Source organism: Amblyraja radiata, chromosome 29, assembly GCF_010909765.2.
Source record: "Amblyraja radiata isolate CabotCenter1 chromosome 29, sAmbRad1.1.pri, whole genome shotgun sequence".
In the NCBI taxonomy this organism is placed as follows: domain Eukaryota; kingdom Metazoa; phylum Chordata; class Chondrichthyes; order Rajiformes; family Rajidae; genus Amblyraja; species Amblyraja radiata.
The window spans coordinates 18,591,257-18,612,966 of NC_045984.1; the positions used below are offsets into that span (position 1 = coordinate 18,591,257).

The 21,710-nt window shown below is 43.3% G+C and overlaps 2 protein-coding genes across 5 annotated transcripts in view; one reads left to right on the forward strand and one right to left on the reverse strand.

Moving 5' to 3' along the window:
• Positions 1-19,357, reverse strand: part of smim7 (small integral membrane protein 7) — a 42,686-nt gene extending 23,329 nt beyond the window's left edge. For 2 of the 4 annotated variants that reach the window (XR_004416236.1, XM_033046744.1), the window contains exons 1-4: positions 19,352-19,357; positions 12,020-12,062; positions 8,894-8,935; positions 3,135-3,187 (exon numbers count right to left, since the gene is read on the reverse strand). Coding sequence is in view for 3 of the 4 variants with exons in the window: in XM_033046744.1 (XP_032902635.1) it covers positions 3,135-3,187; positions 8,894-8,935; positions 12,020-12,045 (121 nt within the window). In the remaining variant the exon portion in view is untranslated. Of the gene's footprint in view, positions 1-1,346; positions 1,608-3,134; positions 3,188-8,893; positions 8,936-12,019; positions 12,063-18,652; positions 18,659-19,351 lie in introns of those variants that run through there. The other 2 variants (XM_033046743.1, XM_033046742.1) reach the window with 2 other exon arrangements.
• tmem38a (transmembrane protein 38A) overlaps positions 16,799-21,710 on the forward strand; it is a 28,595-nt gene continuing 23,683 nt past the window's right edge. The window contains exon 1 of the mRNA XM_033046741.1: positions 16,799-17,203. Coding sequence (XP_032902632.1) covers positions 17,080-17,203 — 124 coding nt within the window. The 5' untranslated portion in view covers positions 16,799-17,079. The remainder of the gene's footprint in view (positions 17,204-21,710) is intronic.

A 21,710-nucleotide genomic window follows, 5' to 3' on the forward strand; every position in this document is an offset into this window, starting at 1 on the left:
CTAGGGGGATTCTGTTCTTGTTACGAATGGGGGGAGAGGGAGTAAGAGCGGAGCTGCGGGATATCGAGGGGACCCTAGTGAGAGCCTCATCTATAATGGAAGAGGGGAACCCCTGTTTCCTAAAGGATGAGGACATCTTCAATGCCCTGGTATGGAACACCTCATCCTGGGTGCAGATGCGGTATAGACGGAGGAATTGGGAGTGGGGATAGTCTTTACAGGAAGCAGGGTGGGAAAACAGTGTAGTCTAGATAGCTATGGGAGTCAGTAGGTTTGTAGTAGATGTCGGTCAATGGTCTGTTTCCTGTGATGGAGACGGTGAGATCTAGAAACCATATAACAATTACAGCACGGAAAACAGGCCATCTCGGCCCTTCAAGTCCGTGCTGCACACTTATTTTCCCTTAGTCCCATCTACCTGCACTCAGACCATAACCCTCCATTCCTTTCCCGTCCATATACCTATCCAATTTATTTTTAAATGATAAAATCGAACCAGCCTCCACCACTTCCACTGGAAGCTCATTCCACACAGCTACCACTCTCTGAGTAAAGAAGTTCCCCCTCATGTTACCCCTAAACCTCTGTCCCTTAATTATCAAGTCATGTCCTCGGTAGGGAGATGTCGGAGATGGTCCAAGTGAATTTGAGTGCAGGATGGAAATTAGTAGGACAGGTTTGGAGAGATATGGGCCAAACGCGGGAAAGTGTGACTAGTGTAGCTGGGACATGTTGGCTGGTGTGGGCAAGTTGAGCTAAAGGGCCTGTTTCCACGCTGTATCATTCTATGACTCTATAATTAACTGCATACTTTTCTCTTACATTTGACCTCCTAAAATGCAACAACTCACACTTGCCAGTGCCATTTTCCCATCCATATCGACCAGGAGTGAAGAAGACTGCAAAAAGTGGCAAACACTGCCCAGTCCATCACAGGTAATTACCTCCCCACCATCAAAGGGATTTACTGGAAATGTAAGGCCAAGTGAGATATCATGAGCTTCTGAAATGTGGCCAGACCTGCCACCTGGTGGCTGAGCACGGATAGTGCAAATTCCTCTGTCCTTGAGTGATTCCATTCACAAATCTGGATATTTTGGAAGCAATTTAAATCTCCACAAACTCCTCAACAGACATATGTCAGCACTTAAAGCATTTAATCTCAGTGAAAGTGTTTGACATAGGAGGTCTCCCTCATGTCTGTGTCCGTAGAAAAAGAGCTTCTCAGCCTTCTAGCACTGCCGGGTCAGGGCTTTTCAAGGTCACATCCCAAGGTTGTTTAAATGTGATGAGGGTTTCTGCCTTAACCACCCTTTCAGACACGGAAGTTCAAAGGCCTGCTACACTCTGCATGATAACAGTTTCCCCCATTCCCTTGTCGCTTCTACCAATTAATTTAGATCTACGTCTTGGATTCTGAACTGTTTGCCAAAGAAAAAATGGTCTTCCTGTTTACTCCTTCTGCCCTTCCATAATTGTATAGGTGTCAATTAGGTCTCATCTCAGCTTCCAAGTCTGTCCAATATTCCCTCCTGATGAACCTTTTCCAGTCCTGGTAATATATTTGTAACCCTCCTCTGCACCATCTCCTGTGCAACATATCTTTCCTGCAACGTGATCAAGAAGGGTTTAAACTCGATACTCCATCTGTCCATTTCCCTGCAGACATATTGCCTGACCTGACGAGTTCCTCCAGCACATGGTGTTTTGCTCAAAATTCCAGCATCTGCAATTATTTGTCTCTCCACTAAACTATGTGTCTGGCATAAGCTTTCATTATTGTTTTGCCTTACTTTACCTTCCCCTTTTTTCCATTCATAGGGCTTACCATTCACTTTGTGTGAAAATGTTAACCCTGAACTTCCGTCATCTTCTGAAACGCTTCTTGTTGATCCAAGATTGACTATCTTCGCCCTCTCAGTCAAGATAAATTGGCCTGACCCCAGTTTGGAAATGTTATTCCCATTTTTGACTTTTCCCACTACCATGATAAATCTTATTGAATTACAATCACCACCATGCACATGTTCTCCTACTGACACTGCTGTCACCGTCCCGCCATTATTCCCTGAAACTGAAGCAAAAATTGCTCCCATCGTTACCATCTACATACTGGCTGAAAAAGTTCTCGATGCTTCTTTTGAGATGTGCATCTATTTTACATCATTTCGAAACTCCAGTCATTTTCAAATAATCAATTGGTTATGTTCTTAGTTAAACAGTTCTGTGTAACATGTCTACAATTTCCTATCAAAAACTATTTTCCTCGATAAAAGTGAGAAATTCAAATTGATGGTGTTAAGAACTCTTTTCCAAAGCAAATTTTTAGTACAAAGTACTTGAGGTCAAAAAATTAAAAAAATGTCGGGAAGTTACAACTGGTTCAAAACTGCTCAAATCAGCAAGGTATCGATTTTGGGAAGCCATGTATCAACTGCTGTGACATTGATACAATTGGGTATGTGGTGAACAGATGCAGTCAGAACTGGAAACAACTCCTGGGACTTTACCAACATAATAATCCTCCCTTTCATATGGAATTGATCATATATGCTCCAATAAATCGTGGCTTGGTTCGGCAACTTGAGCGCCCTGGAGAGGAAAAGACTACAAAAAGTAGTAAACACTGCCCAGACCATCATCGGCTCTGACCTTCCTTCCATCGAGGGGATTTATCACAGTCGCTTCCTCAAAAAGGCTGGCAGTATCATCAAAGACCCACACCATCCTGGCCACACACTCATCTCCCTGCTACCTTCAGGTAGAAGGTACAGGAGCCTGAAGACTGCAACAACCAGGTTCAGGGATAGCCACTTCCCCACAACCATCAGGCTATTAAATCTGGCTCAGACAAAACTCTGATCATTAATAACCCATTATCTGTTATTTGCACTTGATCGGTCTATTTATTCATGTGTTTATATTTATATAATGGTATATGGACACACTGATCTGTTGTGTAGTAAATGCCTACTATGTTCTGTGTGGTGAAGCAAAGCAAGAATTTCATTGTCCTATCTGGGACGCATGACAATAAACTCACTTGAACTTGAACTTGAAATTTAAAAGTGGCATAAAGGATCAGATTGCAGAAGAAAATTCTAATTTAGAAGCCCTGAATGAAACAGTTTTACCTGTAGTCAGCTCTCTCCCATCTTCTCCAAAACCCTGCAGTTCTTTTCTCTTTCTAAAAAACAAAAATAGAAAAGTAATTCAATCATGCAAGAAAGAGAGACCAGACTGAAGTACAAATTCAGATATTCTGTTGTGTAGATCAATGATTTTAGAACACAGAACAGATGAGACAGACCGTTCGGCATATAATGTCTGAGCCGAACATGACGCAAAGTTAAATTAATCTCATCTGCCTATAAAGCCTTTTTTGGTAACCATAGCTGAATTTGCTATTTACATCAGTCTAATGAAGCTACACTATATACAGTGCCCTCCATAATGTATGGGACAAAGACCCGTCATTTATTTATTTGCCTCTGTACTCTACAATTTGAGATTTGTAATAGAAAAGATCACATATGGTTAAAGTGCACATTGTCAGATTTTAATAAAGGCCATTTTTACAAATGTTGGTTTCACCATGTAGAAATTACAGCAGTGTTTATACATAGTCCCCCCATTTCAGGGCACCATAATCTTTGGGACACAGCAATGTCATGCGAATGAAAGTAGTCATGTTTAGTATTTTGTTGCACATCCTTTGCATGCAATGACTGCTTGAAGTCTGTGATTTATAGGCATCACAAGTTGCTGGGTGTCTTTTCTGGTGATGCTCTGCCAGGCCTGTATTGCAGTCATCTTTAGCTTATGCTTGTTTTGGGAGCCAGTCCCCTCAGTTTTCTCTTCAGCTTATAAAAGGCATGCTCAATTGGGTTCAGGTCGGGAGATTGACTTGGCCATTCAAGAATTGACCATTTTTTAAGCTTTGAAAAATTCCTTTGTTGCTTTAGCAGTATGTTTGGGATCATTGTCTTGCTGTGGAATGACCTGCCAGCCAATGAATTTGGAGGCATTTGTTTGAACTTGAGCAGATAGGATGTGTCTAAACACTTCAGAATCCATTATGCTCACTTATGAAGAGAAGTGAGCCAGTACCTTCAGCAGCCATGCCCAAAACACCCCCACCACCGTGTTTCACAGATGAGGTGGTATGCTTTGGATCTTGGGCAGTTCCTTCTCTCCTCCATACTTTGCTCTTGCCACCACTCTGATATAAGTTAATCTTCGTCTCATCTGTCCAAAAGACCCTTTTGCCATAACCGTGGTTGCTCTTTTAAGTACTTCTTGGTAAACTGTAACCGGGCCATCATATTTTTGCAGCTAACCAGTTGTTTGCATCTTGCAGTGTAGCCTCTGTATTTCTGTTCATGAAGTCTTCTACGGACAGTGGTCTTGGACAAATCCACACCTGATTCCTGAAGAGTGTTTCTGATCCGTCGGACAGGTGTTTGGAGATTTTTCTTTATTGTAGAGAGAATCCTTCTGTCATCAGCTGTAGAGGTCTTCCTTGGCCTGCCAGTCCCTTTGCGATTAGTAAGCTCACCAGTGCTCTCTTTCTTCTTAATGATATTCCAAACAGTTGATTTTGGTAAGCCTAAGGTTTTTCTGATATCTCTAACAGTTTTATTCTTGTTTCTCAGTCTCATGATGGCTTCTTTGACTTTCATTGGCACAACTTTGGTTAAAATGTTGAAAAACAGCAATAAAAGTTTCCAAAGGTGATGTAAAGACTGGAGGGAAAATTAAGTTGCAAGAGCTCTCTTATACCTGCATTAAGGAGGCAATTAAACACACCTGAGCAATTACAAATGCCTGTGAAGCCATGCGCCCCAAACATTATGGTACCCTGAAATTGGGGGACTATGTATAAACACAGCTGTAATTTCTACATGGTGAAACCAAAATGTTAAAAAACGGCCTTTAATAAAATCTGACAATGTGCACTTTAACCACATGTGATTTTTTCTATTACAAATCTCAACTTGTGGAGTACAGAGGGAAATAAATAAATAATGGATATTTCTCTCAAACATTATGGAGGGCACTGTATATTTGTGGAACTCTAAAACCTAAATGAAACGTAATAGGCACAGCATCAAACAAGTGGAGGCGTCAGTCCCTGTGCAACACTATTCTGAAATTATGTTCAGTTTCTCTTATTTCATACAAACACGAGTTATGAACAGCAGTAGGTCACTTGGTCCCTCAAGCCTGCTCCAACATTCAATAAGATCACAACTGATCCGACAACAATCTCAAGGTAATGTTGCCACGGTCTCATTTAGATATTATGAATCATCAACTTCAGATCCAAAAATGTTCAAAGGCTCTGATACCACCACCTGGTGAGGAAGAAAGTTCCAAACAAATTCACTATCTTCAAGACATTTACCTTAACCACTTAGGTAGACACAAAATGCTGGAGTTACTCAGCATCTCTGGAGTGGGTCTTGACTCGAAATGTCACCCATTCCTTCCCTCCAGAGATGTTGCCTGTCCCGCTGAGTTACTCCAACATTTTGTGTCTACCTTCGATTTAAACCAGCATCTGAAGTTCTTTCCTATACCTTAACCACTTGTTAGATAACACAGCAAACAGCTGGCTTCTTTTCCCCAACTTCTAGCAATCTGTCCAAGCCACTTTCACCTTTTCTGATAGCTTTTAATGTAGGCATTTAGCAACAAAAAAACGAACTTGCTGTTTGCCTATCAGCTACTCAACTTGCATTGACAATGCCCTTTTAAACCAATGCTGGTGTTGAGATGCTCCTGCTGTTTTCCCCACATACTGAAGCCCTATTACACTGCATAGCCCAAACTCCAAGGACCTCTCCGCTGAAAGAGCCTTGTTTCGAGTTTTAAACAAATTGACTTGATGTCAACTGAATAGTTGGTAAACTTAAATAGTAATGGACTTCTCAGTTGCAATTACAATGTGGGCCTCTCCGAAAGCGACTTGTTTACCATCTCAATTGTAACCATTCTAGTTTAAAGCTACAAGGATGTGACTCTAAACTAGATATGGATAATACTTTAAATTAAAACTAACTCACCCCTTCTGCAACAAGGCACACATTGTGAACTTTGCTGCCCTTTAGCAGCTGGACACTTCACAGACTACTTTTCACAGCGTTCTATGAAGAGCCGTTGCTATTTAAAGGGGAATTCATTGTGTACCTTTGACAGTGTCAGCTGCACATGGCTTTAAGCAGGCAGGGGCTGTAAGAATGAAGTGGGATGGGGTGACTGCTTCTGGCGTGAAGCATAAGTTATTTTTGCATCGCTCCTGCCGTTTGCTGGCGGAGACCACCTGTTCTCCTCGAGTACAAGTGGCAGGTGTCGCAGGCATGCGAGGTTACGAGGATTAAAGGTTCAAGGAAGATTTAACTCATCTGGCACTCTGGGCACCTTTATGGAGTTGAAGCTCTTCACGAATAGCAAGATCAGCCATTCACATGTTCAGCGCTATGCTCCGGGCAAGCTTTATTCTCAGGAAGACATTTTTTTATTTTCCATATTTCAGGGAGCTGAGAAAACGGTTGTCTACTGCATGTGGAATATTTCACTAGAAACTGTGCATCTTATATTCAGCAGAATCCATCCAGCCAATCCCCTAATTTAAGAACATAGAATATTGAAAAGTACAGCACAGGAACAGGCCCTTCAACCCACAATATCTGTGCCAAACATGATGCCAAATTAAAATCATCTTCTCTGCCTGCACATGACAAAATATTCCTCCATTCCATGCACTCGTGTCTATCTAAAAGCCTCTAAAATGCCACTATCATATCTGCTTCCAGTCACCCACCACTCTGTATAAAAAAAACTTGACCTGCACATTTCCTAGTTCTGCAAAACTCAATTACTTCATCAACTTCACGACTAATTTCAATCCTGCACTCATATTCACCTGGACCATCTCCGACATCTCCCTACCGTTTCGTGGTCTCACCGTCTCCATCACAGGAGACAGACTATTTACCGACATCTACTAATAACCTACTGACTCCCATAGCTATCTAGACTACACTTCTTCCCACACTGCTTCCTGTAAAGACTATCCCCTACTCCCATTTCCTCCGTCAAGACCGCATCTACACCCAGGATGAGGTTTTCCCCATACTAAATATTCAGAGATGTCCTCATTCTTTAGAAAAAAGGGTTCCCTTATAATAATCATCCATTATAAATTAGATTCTCACTAGGTTCTCCTCAATATCCTGCAGCTCCCCTTCCACCCATTGCAACAATGCCAGAATCCCCCCTTGTCCTCCCCTTCTATCCCATCAGCCGTCGCATACAGCATATAATCCTCCAACACTTTTGCCACCTACAATGGGATCCCACTATTGGCCACATCTTCCCATCTCCATCCCTTTCTGCTTTCTGCAGAGAGCATTCCCTCCACACCTCCCTGGCCAACTTGTCCCGTCCCACTAAAACCACCCCCTCCCCAGGTTCATTCCCCTGCAACCGCAGGAGATGCAACACTTTACCTCCCACCTCAACTTCATCCAAGGACACCGACAGTCTTTTCAGGTGAGGCAGTGGTTCACTTGCACCTCCTTCAACCTCATCTACTGTATCCACTGCTCCAGGTGTCAACTTCTGAACATCGGCGAGACCAAGCGCAGGCTCGGCGATCGTTTCGCTGAACACCTCCGCTCAGTCCGCCTTAACCTACCTGATCTCCCAGTTGCTCAGCAATTTAACTCCCCCTCCCATTCCCAATCTGACCTTTCTGTCTGGGCCTCCTCCATTGTCAGAGTGAGGCCCAGAGCAAATTGGAGGAACAGCACCTCATATTTCGCTTGAGTAGCTTACACCCCAGCGGTATGAACATTGACTTCTCTAACTGCAAAGAGCGCTTGCTTTCCCTCTCTCTCCATCCGCTTCCCATTTCCAGTTCTCCCACCAGTCTTACAGTCTCTGACTACATTCTATCTTTGTCCTGCCCACTCCCCTGACATCAGTCTGAAGAAGGGTCTTGACCCGAAACGTCATCCATTCCTTCTCTCCAGAGATGCTGCCTGTCCTGCTGAGTTACTTCAGCATTTTGTGTCTACCCTCTTTTTTTCGTGATACCCTCTAATCCAGACAGCTTCTCCAAAGCCATCCTTCCTGTAATGAGACAACTGTTTGGTACATATTTCTCCAAATGCAGCCTCACCTAAACTTTATAGTCTCAATTTGATTTCCTGACTCTTATACTCTACGGTCCTATCGATATCCAGAACAAGGGGTCACAGTTTAAGGATAAGGGGGAAATCTTTTAGGACCGAGATGAGGAAAACTTTTTTCACACATAGAGTGGTGAATCTCTGGAATTCTCTCCCGCAGAAGGTAGTTGAGGCCAGTTCATTGGCTATATTTAAGAGGGAGTTAGATGTGGCCCTTGTGGCTAAAGGGATCAGGGGGTATGGAGAGAAGGCAGGTACAGGATACTGAGTTGGATGATCAGCCATGATCATATTGAATGGCGGTGCAGGCTCGAAGGGCCGAATGGCCTACTCCTGCACCTATTTTCTATGTTTCTATGTTTCTATATACACAATGCCTGGACTGTTGCTCTGAAGTGCTCATGAGTGATATGGGATTGATACTTCAAGCACACATTTTTACATCACATGGACTTGCAGTACCAAATTCAACTGGAAGGTATTTTATTGTGTCTCTTTAAAGCACTTCTCACAATACCCCACATTCCCATTCTCCCCATCACCCCACCCCCCTCGCCAACAAAATCAATAGAGCATTTTTATAAATTGTTCAAACAGACAGATTGAGAAACTATCAAATAACTTTAAGTGGAATGACGACATGAATTACAGCCACAAAAGCCTGGATTCATCCCTCCCCAGGGACACATACTCACAGTTTGAAGTTCAGCACAGCTCCTGCATTCATCAGCAAGGTGCTGCAAGAGATTGAATTAGGTGAAAACACAAAAGCATAATTTATCTCTCCATATACATATATCATAGTTTCATCTTGTATGTATGTATGTATGTTCCTGAAATACAGCCAAAACGGTACATGATAGCGCCACAATTTTAGGGGCGCCTTACTCATCATTCGCCTGGTAAGTTTTGTTCAATTTTACAAAGTAAAATTTTTACAAAGTATTTCCCTTTATAAACTTTCATATACTTTATACCTTGAGCGGCACTGCGCTCCCACTTGCCAGGCCCATTAGCTGTGCCTGCGCAGTTGGGGGAGGGGCCGGGCCAGCAGCCATTTTGAGATTGCCATTTTGACTGGCGTCACAACGGGGATCTCTGGTGTCACAACTGGGACCCAACGGGTCATCTAGTATTCTATAATTTTCCATCCCTGCTCTTTCCCTTCACCCACTGTGGTTTTTTAGTTGGGCCACATTTATTTGTTTTTACCCAAGTACATGTGTTTAGTTAATTTCTTCTGACTAAAACCTTTGCATATCTGGAGAAGAGACTCCCTTCTGATGGATGCTTCCTATTTCAATTACATTTTTAAAAAGGTAATCCTGAAATATGTAGAAATGTGGCCATATTGGTTGCCTTTCTGCACAGAGTACCATCCAACAACAATGATAACATGAAGGTTTAACTCCAACTCAAATTAAAGGTTTGTTTCAAATGCACTCTTTCAAGTTAAACATTACACACTTCGTTTTTATTTCAAAGAACAGAACATAATTTCCAAGAAAATATTTTTTTATGAGAATCTAAATTCTATTAACTTGTACTTATACAGTGTTACACTTTGGAACACCTGACATTCTTTGCAACCAATGAAGTATGTTGAAGGTTAGTTCTTATTCAATCATAGGAAGCACAGCAGCCAATTGTACACATCATGTAATCAATGTTTTGGTGGAATTTCTGTTGAGCAATTGATTTCACAAATTAAACCTCTTTGACTCCTCTGTATAATGAAGCCTTTAACAATTAGCCTCAGCTTCATGGCACAGCCATGCTCCACACGACCTACTTCCATTCTGCACCAGTGTAAATCAAGACTACATCCTCTGTGCAAAACTGCTCCTGACTCAAGTACAAATAACTGCATTGTTCATGGCAAAGGCTGCATACATCAAACAATCAGTCGTATTTAGACTTCTGGAACCCATGCATTCAATGGCTGATCCAGGGCCATGTCAATCTGGCTGTGACCAATGGCTCTACTTTGATTGACCGGTATTCAGTGGCTCCTGGGTCATTAAGAGCCACGCAGACCTGCAGCACCTCTGATACACGTATGCGGACGGATGCCCTTCTTTCTGCTTCATCAGTGGAATCCACATGGAGTCCAACAGCAGAGATCAATCATGGCACAATTCTCCATCATTACATAAAATAATCCACCTCTCCAATGCAATGACAACTGGACCAGGCAAATAAATAGAGGTCTCATCGTTTAAAGAGGATTTAGCCCTATTGATTAATTTAGCAAGTAGACTAAATTACTTTATTATACTAACTTCACATTTTGTTAACTTTAGGAAGCATATAGCTATGTTTTAATTATTTTCTTTTAATTTGCAGCATTCAATATATTTTAAATATTTGAATGTCAGAAACATTTAATGATTGTTACAACGTCTCAGGAGCTTTGACTGGAGGCGAGTGTTTTCCTCTAGATATGCCGCTGGTAAAAAGACAAACAAGAACCACCTCCTCTAACCTTATCTACTGCATCTGGTGTTCCCAATGTGGACTCCTGTACATCAGCAACACCAAGCGACTGTTTTGCTGATCACTTGCACTTGGTCTGTAAAGGCCCACTGGATCTCCCGGTTGCTAACCATTTTAACTTCCCTTCCCATTCTGACCTTTCCGTCCTGGGCCTCCTCCATTGCCAGAGTGAGGCAACATGCAAACTGGAGGAACATCAATACATATTTGGCTTGGGCAGATTATAACCCAATGGTATGAACACTGAATTCTCCAATTTTAGGTAACCTCTCACCAACCTCCTGCCCCAATCCCTTTCTTCCCCACAAACCCCCCCCCCCCCCCCCCTCCTCTTTTCCCCACTCCCTTCACTCCCCTGTGCCCTACCTGGACTCTCACTATTTCTCCCCTCCACTTTACTCGTTCTTTGATATCACTAGGTTAATAATGTAGCAGCAAGCGTGTAGAAATAATGTACTTGTAGCAGCAAGAATTTAGGAAGGCAAAATGTAATTTAATTCTTACTGCAAAAGATTTGAGTGTAAGAATAGAGATGTCCTGCACCAACTATGTAAGGCCCTGGATACATAATATTACGAATATTCCCAACTAAATGAAGAACACATTGTGAGAGGGAGTAAAGCCAGTTTGATTCTTGCTATGGTTGGATTGGTGTGTGAAAAGAGACTGGGGTAATACTCTGTACAGTTCAAATGAATGAGGTGATTCCTTTAAAATGTACAAACTATTTCAGATCTGAGAAGATAAATGCAAGTGTTAAAAACAAACTGCTGGACGAGCTCAGAGGGCAAGGCAGCAGCCGTGGAGGAAATAGACAGTTGACTTTTTGGATTAAGACTCTTCACCTAGACCGTGTCTTGTGGGATTGATATTTCCCCAGGCCAGAGTTCTGCAACCAGGAGTCACAGTGTAAACATCTGAAATTATCTGCCCGATGCGCGGCAGATAAGTGCAGTCAGCACAAAATTCACGGGCGTGTCTGAAAAGTGTCAGTAATTTAAAAAAAATGCTCAAATGGGACGATTACGTGGGTAACAGAAGGACTGCCTACATTTGTTTAAAGTATTCCCGGGTACCCCTGGTACCCACAGGTGTTCAAGCCAAAGTTCAGTGACCACCAACAACCCGACCTGAATCCCAAACCCCCATCCCTGCTCCTCGCACCCACAACAACCGCCGCCCGCTCCATCACCGCCCACCCCCGCCTCCAGGCGCAACCCAGCGTCAGGCCGGGTCCCTCACAGCCCAACGTCAGGCGAGTCCCCCCTCGGGGCCGGCGCTGCCCCCTCCCGCCGGGGACCCGCTCCCCAATCGACGGCCTTTACCCGAACAGCAGAAAGTCTCCGATCATCTCCGTCCACCTCACCGCTCGGCGCAGCCCAGCGGCGTCATCGCCGCCGTCCAATCACAACGCGGCCACACAGTCGCAGAAGGATGACGTCAGGCCACAGGTCCAGCAGGTTTGGTTGTGCGCCACCACCGCGTTCTCCGGTCAACCAAACAGAGGAGTCGAGGCCGCTGCTGCCTCAAAGATACTAGATACTATAATCTTTGCTGCTGCCTCAAATATACCAGATACTATAATCTTTGCTGCTGCCCAAAGATCATATAGCGGAGGGTCTTTGTTGCTGCCTCAATCCCCGATTTACGAGCCCACCCGTCCCCCACCATTCATACGTCATGAGCTCGCTGTCGGTTCCCCCCCCAACTTCTTGGTTTCTTGGTCCTCCAAAATATTCCAAATGGAATTTAAACTGGAGGTGGTGAAGGGAGGGCTTAAGCCAGAAAGAGCTATTTTAAATTGGGAAGAAAGAGCTATTTTAAATTTAGTTGCATCTGGTTGGGTAACTATAGTTGGGTGGAGATTATTCCATGCTTTAATTGTGCGGGGAAAGAACAAATTGCTGTATAGGGTGATTTCACTTAAGGTCACTGGAGCGTGAATCCCCACTCACGTGACCGAAAATTTTAACTGGGGTACAAGCGTCACTTCCGGTACCTGTTAGTGAACGGGAAAACACGCACTTTCACACCCGTTAAAAACATCGAAAACGGCCAGGTTTTGAGCTGCAATTTACTGAGCCAGTCGGGGTGACCGTGAGGCACAGCTACCTAAATTTACAGTTAAAAAAGAAGATAGAAACTAAGGTAAATACAAGAGGAAGCTGAAGGGGCAAAAAAAGCGGAAGTTGTTAGCGGACATTTTTCGTGGAGATTTAAAGATCCAAAATATCGGGAATTATCGCGTTTGCTCGCTGCATTTCATCAAAAGTAAGGCATTATTGGCTTTGTTATCTTTATTCATTTGTTAGATGAAAAGTATTAAAAGTTAGAAATCCTTCAGTAAAATTGCAAAATCGCCCATGGTTCTCGGGTGGGTTTTAACATGCAAAATGAAAACGCTTCTGAAGCTCCATTTACCATTTAAATCATCTGTGCCTCTACCCCCCCATGCTGCAGATAAAAATGAGATAGCACCACATGGTGTAATACCTATCAAGAATTTGATGGTGTTATGGTGCTTATAGTTAGACCAAGTCTGTGCGCGCGCCTCTAAACTCGTAGGTCTATCACAAAATAATTCAAAGCAATCTATGATCACTGCCACACGCTTTCCAAATGTCCGCCGAAATTGCATGGGCATGGTTTTCCACAGAACATCTCTTTCAGGCCAAATAATTAACTTGGATATGCCGTAAAGGGCATCAATCCCACTAGTGAATACACGCGATACTGTGGCATTACTAACGAGGAATCGATATGCAAGATCTTCATGAGGCACTGCAAGTCGCAGCTTCATCAAGACAATCAGCAACTGCTGAAAATGTGTTAGTGATTGTCTTTTGGTGAGCTTGTCCTTAACATAATAGAGGACCCGTATCAAAACTGCAAATGTTGGTAAACCTGTGTAGAACCTAACCTTTTTGTCATCCTTGGAAAGGCTTTCTTGTGTTAACTTAATTTGGGCTGCTTCTTGTCTAGCTTTAGTGAGCTCTTTATTTTTATTGTCTAGTTGTGCTTCCAGTACTGTAATGTCTACTCCACACATGTCTGTTTGTGTTGATGTGTCCATTGTCTCTTTGACTGGTGTTTGTGTTTGCATGTCAAGTTGACGGTGTACTTCCAGCACCGGTTCAAAGTTCTCATGATCATCAACCTGCTCAGCATCAACTTGCAGAGCTACAGATGCTTGAGCTGCGACAAAACCCACCCGAGAACCATGGGCGATTTTGCAATTTTACTGAAGGGTTTCTAACTTTTAATACTTTTCATCTAACAAATGAATAAAGATAACAAAGCCAATAATGCCTTACTTTTGATGAAATGCAGCGAGCAAACGCGATAATTCCCGATATTTTGGATCTTTAAATCTCCACGAAAAATGTCCGCTAACAACTTCCGCTTTTTTTGCCCCTTCAGCTCCCTCTTGTATTTACCTTAGTTTCTATCTTCTTTTTTTACTGTAAATTTAGGTAGCTGTGCCTCATGGTCACCCTGACTGGCTCAGTAAATTGCAGCTCAAAACCTGGCTGTTTTCGATGTTTTTAACGGGTGTGAAAGTGCGTGTTTTCCCATTCACTAACATGTACCGGAAGTGACGCTTGTCCCCCAGTTAAAATTTTCGGTCACGTGGGTGCGGATCTACGCTCCAGTGACCTTTCGTGAAATCACCCTATAGTTGGGTGGAGATTATTCCATGCTTTAATTGTGCGGGGAAAGAACAAATTGCTGTATACATCTATTTTTGTAGCTGGGATCACAAATTGGATCGAATGCCCTCGTCTGCTCCTAATTGGTTTGGGTTTGGTGTAGGTCTTGTAATCTATGTAACCCCAGTCCACCATTACCCAGCCGTTCCCAGTACAGGAACCGACCCCAACCCTGAATCCACCCCCACCCATACCCGGCCCGTCATACGCGAGCCCTGCACGGGTGTCGTCTCCCATCCATCCGCCACAGGTTCAGAGCCCACTTGGACTCCTAACCCCTGGACCTGAGCCCATTGGCTCAATTGTCCCACTATTGTAACCTCATTGCCAACATTTACCCTCCTCCTCCTCCTCCTCCCCTCATAAACGTCGGGCCAGAATGCCACCCCCCTCACTCGCAGGATTTCTCAATCTCAGGATCTCATCCAGGTCATCATTCTTTACACCCCCACCAATGGGACATGCAGAACACCAGCACGTGCGGCCCATTCCCCGTTCTTCTTCCTTGGAGTTACCTGAGCCATATTTCAGTTAATCTGCGGATCCAAGATGGAATGAGTCTAAGGGGTTGCAATGCACAGGTCCCTGGACAACAAGGGCAACAACGTAGCCAACATCATCTTCATCCTAAGATAGACACAAAAAGCTGAAGTAACTCAGCGGGACAGGCAGCATCTCTGGAGAGAAGGAATGGATGATGTTTTGGGTCGAGACCCTTCTCATCTTCATCCTTTGGCCATTTCTGTATGTGACTACAATAGGCGGTGCATGGCACCAAAGTATTGCAAACATCCAGTGTCACTATGTGCTGAGATTCTACTCGTTGCTGAGGATAACCCCTTTGCCGTGCAATGTAGAAGGCAGATGGCCATTTCTGCACTACCTATCCTTCATGGAAGGTTCTATCAGAAAAAAAACACAGATAGATACTGTGGAGTGGTTCCCTGAACAGACGGCCCAAATCATCTGCAGAATACCTCAGTGCCAGAATACCTCAGTGCCAGAACAAGCATCACGTAAAGCATCTGAAGAAGGGTTTTGGCCCGAAACGTTGCCCATCTCCTTCGCTCCATAGATGCTGCTGCACCCGCTGAGTTTCTCCAGCATTTTAGTGTACCCTGGAACAACTTAACAGGTCAGGCAGCATTATTGCAGAACATGGCTAGGCGATGTTTCAGGTCGGGACCCTTCTTCAGTCTGACTCGACCCGAGGGGTCACGACCCAAAACGTCACCTAGCCATGTTCTCCAGAGACGCTGCCTGACCCTCTGAGTTGCTCCAGCACTTTGTGTCTTTTTTAGTAAAGCAGCAGCGGAAGTTCCTTGTTTCAACAAGCACCAAGACATTACTTGGCTGGTGCTGAGAGTGGCCCTTATCAGATCCTTCCTGTATAGACACAAAGAGCTGGAGTAACTCAGCGGGACAGGCAGACTCGTGCACCAGTCAGAAGAAAGGTCTCAACCTGAAATGTCACCCATTCCTTCTCTCCATAGATGCAACCTGTCCTGTGGAGTTACTCCAGTTTTTTGTGCCTATTTTTGGTTTAAACCAGTATCTACAGTTCTTTCCTATACAGATCCAACCTGTTTGAAACGTGCTGCCTTTGGAGTGGCTGTGATGGGGAAGATATGGTTACCCGCAGACTGCTGACTGGTTTTGCTAAGAGGACTGTCAAGGCTCATTCCAAGCAGCTATATAACAATGAACTCTCTGATTTATGGGCTGTTCCCATGGACACATACCAATACAAACATCAAGTACTACTGGAAGATCATCAACTTGATGAAGGACGCTCTTTGATCTGCACAGAACTTGATAATCATCACGTCCAAATGAGAATATTGCCAACTGGCACATTCCACGCTACAAGGGTATGTGCTGAGGGACGCACCGGGGCCCAGTGCAGCTAATGCAAGTGTTTTGTGGGTAATGGTTGCAGTCAATAGTCCATCTGCCATTGGACATTGAGGGACTAAGTCCGGAGAAGAAGCCTTTTAAACACTAAAAGTTTGTATTAAAGCTATACTTGTTTTAAGGGTAGGAAACGCAGAAAATATGGGGAACATTCCGTAGATATAAACGTATCCGTTTGTGGAAGGCGGAGGCCGCTTAAAGTGGTGCTGTTGATGAATCGTAGGAAGAATGCTCGTCCATTCTGTCCTCCCTCTGTGATTCACCTTCAAAAGGTGCAGCCAGGGAGTTTGCCGCTCAGGCTGCTGTTTTCTGTTTAATTCCGGATCCCGACGTCACCGCCCTCGCCTGATGACACTTGACTCCTCGGGTCCTCCAAGGATCCAATGATAGGGGTGTGACAAGCCTTTCCTCTCGCTGGGTTGTTTCCCCGCTTGCCTTTTTAGGGCTGTGTTTAGGGCTGTTTATTTTTGTGTAGGCTGCAGAGATAGGTCCCTGATTGGCTTTGATCACACGTTAGCCGTGCAATTGTGTGTTGTGTGGGTGACGTCAAGGGGTTATTTGTGATAGTCAGGGGCCGAGTTAGGGGCATTTACACTGTCAACCACAGCTGAGGAAAGGCAGACAGATAGACATAGACAGAAAGAGAGGCAGAGAAGGAGAGAGAGTGGAGGAGAGACAGAGAGAGACGTGGAACCGGAGGAAAGGTTTAGAGCCACCTGGCCAAAGCATTTACCGGAACCAGAAGCAGCAAAAGCCTCAGCATGGATGTCCTGGCGGTGCTGAATCTGAGCGACATCGCTGTTTATTTTTCAAAACTCACCATGTTCCCGCTGTTTGACCTGGCTTATTACATCGTGTCAATTCTCTACTTGAAATACGAACCAGGTCTGTGCATTTCAGTCTCGGCGGTATTGGGGCAGGGGGCCGTGGTTATATTTGAGGGACGAGGACAATCCTCTTTCGTACTTGCATTATTCCCAGCCCAAGAGACCGGACGTATTTCTAGAATTTGCTGTGTTTCATCCTGCTCGGCGATGGATCGGGCGTGTATCTTACTTTAATCATGGGCCGGGTCGAGATCTGAAAGCGATTCGCTTTAACGTTTGGTTCTGCAACTGTGTATTTGCCGAATGAAATCACTAATGATCAGAAGGACATCGGATGGTAACCCCAGAACCAGCTGGCCTCTGTTGTTGCAGCGTGTCCAGTACCGCAGTCTGCGCCCTTTAAACCCGACCTTTATCAAAGTATTCACTTGATCTTTTTGCTTCACTCTCCTTACTTTGCCATCAACAGAAGGAGTATTTTGGCACATTTGGAGGTTGTGTATATGGTGGTGGCGGGTGTGAGGGACGATGAGAATCTGCAGGAGGTTCCTCATGTGTCAGAGAAGAGAGAATAAATAGCTGTGTCTAAGAATAACTGCAGCTGTCTAGCTGCGATGCACATTCCTTAGGGTGGATCCAGCGAGGGCACACGGTTATTCTCATATACTTTCATCACATGATTTCCAATTAGGAATCCAGAAGAAATAAATAGACGCGGCTGGATATTGAAATTTGAAAGAAAAATAAGTAATTGCCAGTACTGGCGTACGATCTTTCAAGATCAAGATATTTCCTGTTTCTTCCTCAACAGTGTCAGCTCAGCGGGATAGAGTCTGAATTCAGGTCCAGTGCAAATATAGTAATACACGGTCATCTCTCAAACTGAAACTCAGCACTTCTTTAAACTCAAAAAACGACTTCTTTTTTTTTCACTAACTAGTCTTTTATTGATTTGTAAACGTACCATTAATGCGATGCTAGGTCATTGTCCTCTCCTTTCCTCTCCCTTCTATGTTCTAAGTGGGCTATATCCTCCAAAATACTCTGGTTCAGTCTTACAACTCCACCGAGAGCCACTTGATTTCCCATAGTCACCTTCCCATCTAATTGCAGAAGTTGCCACACCTGCCTTATATTTCCACCCCTTCCAATGTCCAGGGACCTCTCTCCAGAACACCTCCGTTTGGTCAGCAAAGGATGGTCCCAGAGGTTCCATTTGTCTTGTCACTTTAACTCTTCATCCAACACCCACTCTAACTTTGGCCTCGAACAAGATTTCAACAAACCCAAACCTAACCTCGAAGAACAACACCTTCTCTTCCAACACAACACATTTACAAATATGGAATCCAGTCTTGTATATTACATTTCCAGCATTCAGTTTTGTTCTCTTCTCTGGTCATTTCAGAGTTAATTAATCTCCTTGGCACGCACCATTTCTTATTCGCTTTATAGTCTATTTTCTTCTGGCATTACTATTATTTATATCATTCAATCTCCCCTGGTCTCCACGCTAGGACAAATGTATCGTTTTGTTTTCTCCCCCCCCCCCCCACCTCCCCCTCCCTCCCTCCCTTACTTTCACTACTTTAAATTTAGTCTTTTGTTACTTTTCCCTGCTCTGATGGAAGGTCGTCACCCTGAATTGTTGACGTCACCGTAGATGCTACCCAATCTGCTGAAGATTTCCAGTATTTTTAAAATTTCAGATTCTAGCCTTGAAGCATTTTGGTTGTGGTGTACCTGTAACTGAATGGGTGACTGTGATAATAGTTGCCACGGCTGCTCTCTAATTGGCAGAATCTGCTTTCCCATTTTCCTGACTGCACCACATTCAACAATGCCCAAAGTATATATTTTGTTAATTTATGCATGGGATATGACTGCCCCTGTGTCCATCATACATTGTCAATGCTTAATTGCTTTCAAATTAAGGAGGCAGTTAAGAGCCAACAAATTGGTGAGTCTAGAGTCACATACAAGCCACAATGAGTAATGATGACAGATTTCCATCCCTTTTGGAAATTAGAATACCATAGTTCTTACAACAATCCCATACTTTAATGGTTATCATTACTAGGTTTTTTAAAAATAATTTTAGGTTCATTATTGAATTTAAATTTCTTAGCTGCCATGATGGGATTTGAATTAATCATCCAGAATTCTGTCCTTCCTAAAGAGTGGCGACCAGAACCGTGCACAGTACTCCACCTAACCAATATTTTCTAAGGTTGTACCATAACCTCCTTTCTCTTATATTCTATGCTTCTGCTATAGAAGACAAGTATCCCATATGCCTTCTTCACCATCTTGACTCTATGTGGTACCATCTTCAGGTATTTGTAGATTTGTACATCAAGATCCCTCTGTGCACAATACTCCCATACATCCTACCATTCATTATGTACAATCAACCCATATTAGCCCACCCAACATCCAAAGATGTCAAGAAGTGTTTATCATCATAAGCACAAGTATGGTCAGGTACAATGAAAATCTTGCTTGCAGTAGCATTACAGGCGCATCGACTCAAATAATGCTTATAAACATACATTATAAATAAGTTACAATTACATTTTATAAGACACAGTAAAAAGAAAAAGACTGGGCAAAAAACAAAACATTAGAGCAAAACACAATGAGGAAACTATCAATGGTAGTGCAAGAGGTGGTCCATAGTGTTCCTTTGCTGAGATACATTTAGGTTGGTTGGTTCCAGAACCTGATGGTGTAGGAATGGTTTAATTTCATCGACGGGTAGCATTTCTACCAGAAATAAGTACAAGCACTAGAAACGCATGCAAAAGGCTTCTTTTGCACAATTTCCTTATCCGATTTTGATGCTTCAATTATTTCAAAACCTAACCATGTATGAATACCCTTTTTCATTATGCACATGCTTTACATCAGATGAAGCAAGTTTAATTGATCAGAAGGGCAAGTATTCCCTCTAAGGTTCACTTGTTGGTGAAAAAAATCTAAGCTGCTGGAAAATGACAGTGAACTGGTTTGGTGGGCACAGAAGTAGGAAATGGAATTCAAAGCAGTGAAATATAAGATAATGCATTTGGAAAGGGGAAAAGGCAAAGTAATACATAATAAGTGGTGCAATGTTACAAACTGCAAGCAAAAGAGGCTATCATGGACTGCATATCCACAGAATCCGAAGGTAGAGGGATAGATAGATCAGGAGGCTATTGGTAAATACAAAGAACGGGGAAGGTAGACAAAAATGCTGGAGAAACTCAACGAGTGAGGCAGCATCTATGGAGCGAAGGAATAGGTGATGTTTCGGGTCGAGACCCGTCTGAAAAAGGGGCTCGACCCGAAACGTCACCTATTCCTTCGCTCCATAGATGCTGCCTCACCCGCTCAGTTTCTCCAGTATTTTTGTCTACCTTCGATTTTTCCAGCATCTGCAGTTCTTTCTTAAACAAATAACAGAGGTTACATTAGAACAATAAGACTCCGGAGGACCATGTACATGTCATGTCACCACACTTGAAGTAAAAGGTTATAAATTAGAGAAGGTGCAGAGCAGTTTAACAAAGATATTGAAAACCAAACAAAATGCAGATGCAGAAAATCTGAAATAAATATTGAATATGTTGGAAATGTTTCAGTCTAAGACCCATCATCAGACTGGGAAACCTGTTTTTTATCTTTCTCAATTCTGATGATGGCTCTTTGATCTAAAACATTAACCATTCCCTTTTCCACAAATGCGCCTAATCTGCTGAGTGTTTCTTGCATTTTCAGTTTTTTTATTTAACAAAGATATTGCTAGAAGAATTCTAGTCACTAGGGTGGATTGTATCAGGCTGTGGGTGTTTTCTTTGGAGAATTGAGATTATAAGATGCAGATGTACAGAATTTTCAGAGGAAGGTCGATAACCTGGAGACGTAGGCTTGAACACATAGGAGGAGATGTGGAAAAATGTTTTCACCAGAATAGTAAAAGTGTGGAATTCACTGCCCTTAAGAGTGGTGGTGGCATAAACCCTTATCACATTAGATGAGCACTTGAGTCATAACATACAGGCCAATATAAAAATAACATTTGTTTAAGGAAGAACTGTAGATGCTGGAATAATCGAAGGTAGACAAAAATGCTGGAGAAACTCAGCGGGTGAGGCAGCATCTATGGAGCGAAGGAATAGGTGACGTTTCGGGTTGAGACCCTTCTTCAGACTGATGTGGGGGCGGGGGGTCGGCGGGTGGGAAGAAGAAAGGAAGAGGCGGAGACAGTGGGCTGTGGGAGAGCTGGGAAGGGGAAGGAGGGAGAAAGCAAGGACTACCTGAAATTGTAAGTCAATGTTCATACCGCTGGGGTGTCATTTGGCTGGGATAGACATAATAGGCTGAGTAGCCTTCTTCAATGTTATATGATTGTTACTGGAGAAGTCACAGAGACACCTGAATTTCGTGGGGAGTGCAATGGCAGCTGAAAATGGTAGGACAGAGTAACAATCTGATCGATTGTTACATTTTGTTACCAAAATGATCAGGCTATAACACTTGAATAGGCAAATGAAATTTATAGCTACTTTGGAACACCGCGATAA